At 43.7% G+C, this 9,228-nt stretch overlaps 1 protein-coding gene and 1 pseudogene across 1 annotated transcript; one reads left to right on the top strand and one right to left on the bottom strand.

Moving 5' to 3' along the window:
- Positions 1-609: 609 nt before the first annotated feature.
- Positions 610-1,251, bottom strand: LOC120689086. The gene is made up of 2 exons (XM_039971424.1): positions 1,033-1,251; positions 610-942 (listed from the first exon to the last, which is right to left on the bottom strand). The coding sequence occupies exons 1-2, from the start codon at positions 1,249-1,251 to the stop codon at positions 610-612; spliced, it is 552 nt and encodes a 183-aa protein (XP_039827358.1).
- A 6,132-nt stretch (positions 1,252-7,383) lies between these two features.
- Positions 7,384-8,989, top strand: LOC120689085 (annotated as a pseudogene).
- The last annotated feature ends 239 nt before the right edge of the window (positions 8,990-9,228 follow it).

Genomic DNA, 9,228 nt, shown 5'->3' with positions numbered 1-9,228 from the left:
CATCATTTCAATGTCTCACAGACATATATTGATCATGTACACAAAGAGCACAGAAAAGCACCAAGAGCTTCAGCTCCAGCTACTCAAGAAGGACCAGGTCCTTCTCTACAGTCTACAACCATTGGCAGCTCCTGTTCAAGCAACAAGGATGCATCAACTTTTCAAGCATCTTTTCAAGGACCATTTCAGCAAATCATTCCTAGAGCATCCCAAGGATCAGTGGCCGCCTTTCTTACTTGTTGTTTGGTGTCAAGTACTGAAAATCTCTAGCTGGAAGATGATACCTTTCCTGAACTTATGTTACTACTTCTTATATTGTTTGATGACATCAACCTAAAGATATCGTTTGCTATAAATATTTGCTGCTATGAGATGATGTTTATGAACTCAGGTTCATGTTAGTGCTGTTACCTTAGCTCTATGAACTCAGGTTCATGTTAGTGCTCTATGAACTGATATTGTTAACTGCCATCCATGTGCATTTATCACTTCATTTTGCAAACCAGTTCATTTTGTATTGAAATATGCTGCAAGCTCAGTCAATATTTACATGAAAAGATCATGCAAAAACAAAGCTTGCCATAAAAGCTCAGTCTCTAACAGAGCAAGTCATAATGATGAGTACTTCAATACAAACAACAGCCCTAACAAAGCAAAAACTACAATGCACCTACTGAAACAACTGAAGTTGCTCTTCTCCTTCAAGTCAATTTGCTCCTTTTCCTCCATCTTCTTATTGAATTCATCCTTCTCCTTTTCTAGTTGCACTATCACCTGCCTGAGCTCTCCATTTTCCTCCTGAATCCTCTGAACATGCTGCTGCTCCTCTTCTTTCTCCCTCCTCAGCTGCCAAACAGCATCACGAAGGTCACACATCAAAATCCACTCATACTGTGTGGCCTCACGATCCATCCACATATAATAGCCGCAATCCCCGGGTTTCTATATGCAAATGAATTGCACAGCAAATCAGAAAATCAATCGCAGAGCAGAGCAGACCAATCTAAGGGGACAACCTAAACAAATGCTTACCAATCTTGAAGGGCATCTGTAGTACCTCCGGCCCGGGTTGTCGTCGCTCCATGATGTCCAGCAAGGCGCCTTCCTATTACAGCGGCACTTCACCGCCGGGGAGTAGTCATACGGACCTACTCGGTACGGCACCGGCGCCCTAAACCTCTCCATCTCCCCGCCTCCTCTTCCTCTCGACGATGCGGACCACCCTGACGAGCATGAGCTTGACGACGCCATGGCCGCAGGCCCGCAGCCTCCCTCCCTTCGTCGCCGGACCGCGCCCCCTCGCTCGGAGAAACCCTAGGTCCACCGGGAACCCTAGAACCGACGTGGGCTCAACCTTAGTGGGCTAAAACTATATTAGATCAACCATTCAATCAAACTTTACTACTCAAAATGTTATTCACACAATTAAGGATTTACCATTGTACCCTTGATCAAATAAAAAAGATCAGAAATGCAATTTTCCCACCTCATCTCCACCGGTGGGGGGCCCACCACTTCGGTATGCACTAGGTGCTTAGGGCCCACCATTTAGTATGCACCGGGTGCCTCTCTTTTTGGTGCCTCTTGGTGCCTGTACCTTCCCAGCCGTTGGATCGAGCGACGTGATGCGTCCATTTTTCTCAAACCATTCTAAAAAAAGTGATATTTTAGTATAATTTATGTTGACAGATTTTGGTTTTATATTTTTGTTCATATATATATTTTTGTTTGGAATGATAAAAGAGAACGGAGGGCCACGGCGTGCATGGCCTGAGTCGGACGGACGGGGTCTGCAGTGCAGTGGCGGGTGTGCGGACTACAGAGAGGGGAGCGGGTAATGATTTGGTTTGTCGAATCGATCATCAGGACAGCGCGCAAATTAGAAACCCCCCCCCCCCCCCCCCCCCCAGCCCCGGTTGGAAAGTCCAACCGGAGCTAAAGCTTCCCCCACCCCTAGCCATTGGACTTGAACTATAATGTCTAGATTAGTTTTGGGTCCAATGTGGCCGGCACTGAAGGCAAATACCGATGTGGGTTCTGTAGTAGTGATATACTATCTTGGTGACCAAAACATACCATGCTCTGAGATTATTCCCTCCTAAAGCTTTCCTGAAAGAGATACTAGATTTATGTATTGATGAGGATCAAAACTCCTGTAACCTAGCCATTTATGCCATGTACGTAGCATTTGTGGTGGTCTTATTGTACCAATACATCATCCCATAAAGAAGGAACGTGATTCTCACGCGCATTTGTTGGCTACGGCCATTCCATCGATATCAGTAGGGATGGAAACGGTAAGGAAACAGAAAAATGGATATCCAAAAATATTCGAGATATCTGAATTCGTATCCGTACGAATCCGATCCGTTTCCATCCTAAGAGATAGAAATTGGAAGAACACACAAATATAGTTATCCGAGATATCCGAATCTATATCCGTGCGAATCCGATCCGTTTTCATCGTTAAATGTCAGCATGCGTGGAGTGAGCTGAGCTGAGCCGAGCACCGCACCCACTGGCCACTGCCACCGCCCACTGCCACTCGGAGAGCCAGCCAGCTCTATCCGTACGTACGACCTCGTGGTTCGCGCGGTGTCCATGCCACCGACATTGGCAGATATCCTCCGGCCGGACAGGCGAAGCGCCCGATATATCCATTATCCTGGTGAAATTCTGCTGCTGTTTGCGTGTTGTGTGCGACTGTTGTTGGGCCCTGATCGATGAGCGAACTGTGAGTCAAAAGCTGGGCCGGCCCAGTTTATCGGAGTAGTTGGGGAGAGATTGAAATTAAGATCCCACAAGGCAAAGCTCGTGTCTAATTAGTTGCTTCCCTTCCAATGGGGAACATGATAATCGGAGTGCCTCTCTAATCTTATCAAAAGGGCATTAAAAAATTAGCTTAGTTCGATCGGGTAGCTCGGTCGGCGACTTGCTTTTGTGACTTTCTGTTGACGCGCGGAAACGGTCTATAATTTAGAACGTTTGGCCGAGTACTTAACATATATATCTTAACGTATTTAAAAAATTTAAAAATGCTTATAGGAGTAGGATTTGCGTACATGTGTTTATAGGCGTAAATGTACGTATGTCGTGAGTATCTGTGTTGTACATTATAATCTAAAAAAGACTAGTGCATTATTGTGATCTAAGTGTGTAAAAGTGCTAATACAGAAAAGGGCGGGGAAAAGGAAGATGATGTTACAAAAATACAAGGTAATTTCAGTAATGAGTGTGTGTGTGTGTGTGTTGTTGCGTACTTGCGTTGCTTTCGTGATCTCGTGATGTACTGACCAGCAGGGGGCGTCTTTTTGATTTGTGCATGCATGTAGATGTTAGGCCGACCGGCACCTGGAAGCATAAAATTGACTGATGAATGTCAGGATGCTGATGCTTTGTTTCGACGACTACTTCCCAAAAGGCAAATCATAAGTCATGACAATGCGGAGATGCATGCATGGAAGAGAAAGTAAGGAGAGAACGAATCATGAAAGCATATGGGTATATGTATAATAAGCCAATAAGACGAAATTATGTATGGTCGATCATCAAAAGAATGGCTTCATTTATAAAGCACGTGATTATTGCTGCCTGAAAATAACAACCGATTGAGATTTGAGACCTACCTATCGACGACAACCGAGTATTTATACAGCGTGGCGGATTGCAAGTAGAATGGTAGATGCGGAGATGCCTATTAGATGCGATAGATGGCCCCTGCTTCAGCTGATGTGATGGAATTGGAACCTGCACAGTGCTTCCGTACGTAGCAGTCATTCGTCGATGAACCGACGACATACACGTGCGTGATACCGATATCCATGGACCATGGGCTACGACTACCGTGTAATTAGCTGCCGGCCTGCTTGCTTGCTTGTTCTTTTCTTTTCGTCTATTTTTGTCATTACATAGTACAATTCAGACACTCAAAATGTATACACACTCAACCCTGTGAATGTCATATGCAAATCCTACCTTTATAAGCATCTTCGAAGACTAAGCCAACAAATTCTTGAGATTAATGAAGTTACCACAGACGTCTAGCTGTCAACAAGAACGTCGCCTAACACTGAAAGTAACAATAATAATATGCATAGTGGTCGATACATCCTCAAAACCTCATGGGCATGTACATGCATCTAGGCTAGGATGAGAATAAGATTAAGAGCAAGTATATAAGTATATAATAGAATGATGTAAACGGGCTACAATAGTTGCTACATCATATTTGTGATGAGTTGGAGGAAAGAGATGATGAGAGAAGAAAAACGGGCTGCTGGCTTACAACCGATTGACACATAGATTTCTAGAATTTTTTGTGAGAGAATAAGGTAGCTAGACATTAATAATTTAGTCTAGGTCTATAGCTACACTACGATATGAGTGGGCTTTTAGTTAGTTGTATATGATTAACCATGCTCTAAACCCAAAAATAGAAGTTAGAGGATAAAATTGGGCTAATAATTCAAAGTTGAATGATGAACTTAAAATTCGTGATATTTATACTTCATCTCCACTGTAGCAATTATAATATCAAGCGCTCAACTTTTTTTCATTTCTCCATCTCTAGTGAGGCATGCGATTTTTTAAGGAAAAAGTTTAATTTGCTCTCTCCAAGAATAGCCAAAGTCTGAATACCCCCCTTAAACTATAACTTGGTTCAATCCCCCCATCCCCCAAAAAAAACTATGGCATTTAGTTTATTTTACCCTATAATATAATTTGTCTTTTTTGTTTCTTTATATGTACATAAGTTGAATTTTAATTTTAAATATTACAGGGTAGTAGACATCACAATGCATATTAAATTATTATTTTTATATAATTTTGAACTCCAATAACTAATTTATTATTAAGTATCCTAACCTACCAAATAATGATAAAAAACTATGATGTATTTTTTTCTAACATGTGTTATGACGTGTACTATCATCTTGTAAAATTTCAACTTAAAACTCCACCTGTGTATACTTTAAAATGAAAAAAAGACAAATTGTATTAGGGGGTAATTTGATCAAAGGGCATAGTTTGGGGGCAAAATGAATCAAACGGTAGTTTAGCGGTTATCCAAACTTTGGCTATAGCTGAAGGGAATAATTTAGACTTTTTTCTTTTTTAATAATTTCTAAGTTTTGTTCTTCTCATCATGTAACACATGCATGCCTTGCCGTAGTAGCATCTTTCTACTTAATCAGTCTTCTAAACATGCACTCAACACATGCGACTGTGTGAGGCCTGACGAGAACGAGATGAAGGCGAATGGCTAGGAGAAAGTTTCTTATTTAACACTACAGGATGACTAAATTCCTTTCTTGACCCTATACTTTTGTCCCTTACTTAACACTGCATTCTAACTTTCTTCCCTTAATTGATATTTTTGTTACTTTCGTCGGTTAAGTCGAGTAAAACGACCACCAAATAATCTCCACAAATTATGAACCAGTTTTGGGTCATAGAACAAATGAGGATGGACCCATTATGCTCAAACACACACACACACACACACACACACACACACACACATATATATATATATATATCTTTACAATTTTAAAACTAAATTCATCAAATTAAACTACCTTTAATACTTATATGAATTTTTATGGCACCAAATTACTTTCAAAATAACAAGGGAAATTAACTAAGATTCCTCACATGGGATGTGGTAATTTATAAAATTCTTTCTTGTCATCAATTACATAGAGAACTATGAGGTTCTTCTAAAATTTTCCAAATACTCCATTCTTCATAATTACCTATGTAAATTATACTAGAAAATAAAATAATATTTCAGCAATGCAAGGAATAATGGCTGTGTTGCACAGTTTTTTAAAAGTATTTTGGTGCCATAAAATTCAGATATGTTTAAAAGGTACCCTAATTTTGTGAATTTTATTTTAAAAATTACAAAGGTATATGTGTGTTTTTCAAAAAGAATGGGTTTAGCTTCACTTGTTTTATCCCTTGAAAAAGTTTCATGATTTTTTAAAGTGATTGGGAGCTCACTTTGCCCGATTTATAGCTCAGAGAAGTGACAAAAATGCCAAATACAAGATCAAATTAGAATTTGGTGTCACATTAGGAAGAGAAATTTTTTGAAGTCAAAGAAGGAATTAAGTTATCTTTTCGGACTCAAATAAGATATTTGCTCAATTGCAAGGGACGTAGGTGCGCTCGTGTGTCCGTCATCAGCCTATCCCGGCCACCTTGTGTGTGCGTGTTGCTTGCGGCTGCGCTCCAGTGGCCGATTCCATGCTGACCCGCCCGAGCAGAGGAGGAGTCGGCTCGATCCGGTCCGATCCAATCATTCGCTGGTAAAGGCGATGGGGCTGCCTAGGAACTAGGAAGAAAGGAAACGTGATCCACGCGCGGCCCGCCTTGCCCATGCAGCTCCCCTCGCGCAGTGACAGGCAGGCAGGGTTCTCGATCGTCCGGCCAGGTCCACTTGAGGGTGCGTGCGTGGAGCGAGCAGAGGCGCGCCGCGCAGGCAGGCGCTATGGCGACTGCCGCCGCGGCCGACTCTGCCTGAGCAGAGAGATAAATGGTGGACATGAAAAAGCGTCGGCGCTCAGGCGCCGGATCCACATCCACGGACCATGGCACCGTGGACCAAGCCACTTCTACTGATCCAACGTTCAGTGGTCACCGTCCATCGCTCGCGTCCCTCTCCGCTAAGTTTTTGCCGGCCGGGGGGGGGGGGGGGGGGGGGGGGGGGGGGGGCCTCAACCGCCTCGTGCTACACTCTCCTACCTGTCTCTCGCCTCGCTCCAGAAACGACAAAACCAGCTCATTCACTTATCCGTTCATTCAACGGCCCCCTTGTTTCTGCGTCTGCTACTTGCGGTTGAGAGCACCGATTCAACGACAAGGAAGCAAAGGGTCCAAACGCCAACCAATCGAGCGGGGCCACTTGCAAGGGGACCCTTCTTCTCCCTTTGGAGAAGCATATCCCTCAACTCCACTCCATTTCCCTCTCTAGCTGAGATGAGGCTCTCACCTCAGATATTTGTATACCAATTAGAAGTATTAAATGTAGACAAATTACAAAATCGATTGCATAAATAGAGGCTAATTATCGAGATAAATCATTAAATCTAATTAGATCATGATTTGGTAATGTTGTGCTACTGTAAATATATGCTAACAATAGGCAAATTAGGCTCAATGGGTTTGTCTCGATAATTATCTACAACTGCTGCATTTAGTTTGCTAATTAGCTCTTATTTGGTCCATCTAATCGCTGTTAAAAAAGAGCATGTGAAACACCCCCTAAAACGCCAAGGTAATACGTAAATGAATGGACCCGGAAGCAGGAGAAGAAACGATGGTGACAAATAATATAAATATACTAGAAACATAGGCACGGCATTGCCGTGCCCACCCATGCTATCTCGTGATGAAGTTAGCCAGTTTGTAACTAATGTTGACAACATGTTGGTAAATTTACATTTCATTTTGTGTTTATAATTTAAGTATAAGTAGATAGCATCATTACATTTACAGCAGCAACTACAATTGGAAAATCCTATGTGGATCTGTTACAACATTATTGCTTTTAACAGTCTGCAAAATGTGATGACCTTTGCTGCAATATGTATTTCAATGATATATGATGTCGTGCATCATGCGAGCTCTTTCTCTAAAATTCGGTTCATAGCACTTTGTCATCTGCTATGAAGATAAGGAAAACAAGAGCAGCACATTAGCTTCTCTTTTTTTGAAGAACAATTATGGAACGAGCTGTTGAAAATCATTTACGTCGTTGAATGGGGCTCTAAACCATAGCTGATTATGCTATAATATATTCCGAGATAAATACCCTCCCTTTTTTAATTATTTTTTAGACTAAGTCCTGGAACGCGTGTGGGGGGAGTTAGCCGCTAGGAGCTGCGATGTGGCCTCGGTCCTAGAACGTGACACTGAACATCAAAATAATTTGGTCAATTATTTTTTTCAAGTTGTACGTGTAGCTGTTGCTGAAATTTTCTGTTGTTTTTGAAGCTTTGTTCTCTGCAAGCTTCCGCGCCATGAACGGAACGTGCACCATTCAAATGCTGGTGGCCACCCAAAGATTCCAGATGCGGAAAAAGCACACATGACCTCAAGAGGCGAAGGAAATAGGCGGCGGCGTCGTGGACCACGACTGTGTGCACTCGAAGATTCCAGATATCGGCCAAAGCAAACAGCACAAACTGCAAAGAGATCGCACTCTCCTTGCTTGCCTGTTCCAAAGCTGCGCTCACTCCCAGTCCCAGGTCTCCATGGGATCCTTACCACTACTCCTCCACCTCCCAATTCGCCTTCGCCGCCGTCGATTCCAACTCCAAGCCGGCCCACAAGCCCAAGGCCACCGAGCAAAACCCCATCACATCCCCATCGGAGTAGGGGGCTCGAGACGAGGGACCGCCACCTGACGAGGCGGCGGCTGCCAAGAAACCAGGCAGCCTTCTGCGGGCACCAGGTCCGGCGGCACGTCGCGGCCGTGCGCGTGGCCTACGCCGAGGCGACGCGCTGGAGAGGCTGCTCCGGCGGCAGGAGTACGAGCGCAAGCGGGCGTGGTTCTCGGAGGATTTCATAGGCTATGCCGTGCTGCGCCGCGTCGACACCGTGCTGGGGCACTACCCGGTCATGCTGGACGTGGCGGACGCGCGGCGCGCCATCAGCCGCCGCATTGTCTGTGGTTGCGGCGTCCGACTCGCAAACGTGCGGGGTGCCAGCGTGCTTCTGGAGCCGCTAGTAGAGTGTGGAGGGAGCACAGAGACGGACGGTGCGGGCGGTGGGGTTAGCCGAGGGCGGTGCAGACGATAGTCTGCTGGCCGGAGGAGACGGAGGCGCAGCAAGGACGATGAGAGCTCAAGAATGCCCGGGAGATGCCTGCGGGAGGCCCCGTTTTTTAGCCCGTTTAGTTACTAAAAATTTTCACCCCAAAATTTTTACCTCCCCTTTGAACACATGCATGTAGTATTAAATATAGTTAAAAATAAAATTAATTGCACAGTTTGAATGTACACGACGAGACGAATCTTTTGAACCTAATTAGTGCATAATTAGCCATAAGTGTTACAGTAACCCACATGTGCTAATGATGCGGTCAAAAGCCTCAAAAGATTCGTCTCATGGTTTCCAAGTGAGCTCTGAAATTAGTTTTTTAATTAGAATCCGAAAAACTCTCCCGACATCTGGTCAAATAATCGATTTGAGATCCAAAAATTTCATTTTGGGAACTAA

This window comes from Panicum virgatum, chromosome 9N (genome assembly GCF_016808335.1).
Source record: "Panicum virgatum strain AP13 chromosome 9N, P.virgatum_v5, whole genome shotgun sequence".
Lineage (NCBI taxonomy): Eukaryota > Viridiplantae > Streptophyta > Magnoliopsida > Poales > Poaceae > Panicum > Panicum virgatum.
The sequence above is the reverse complement of the archived record's forward strand: the minus strand, read 5'-3'. Positions and strand labels throughout refer to the sequence as shown.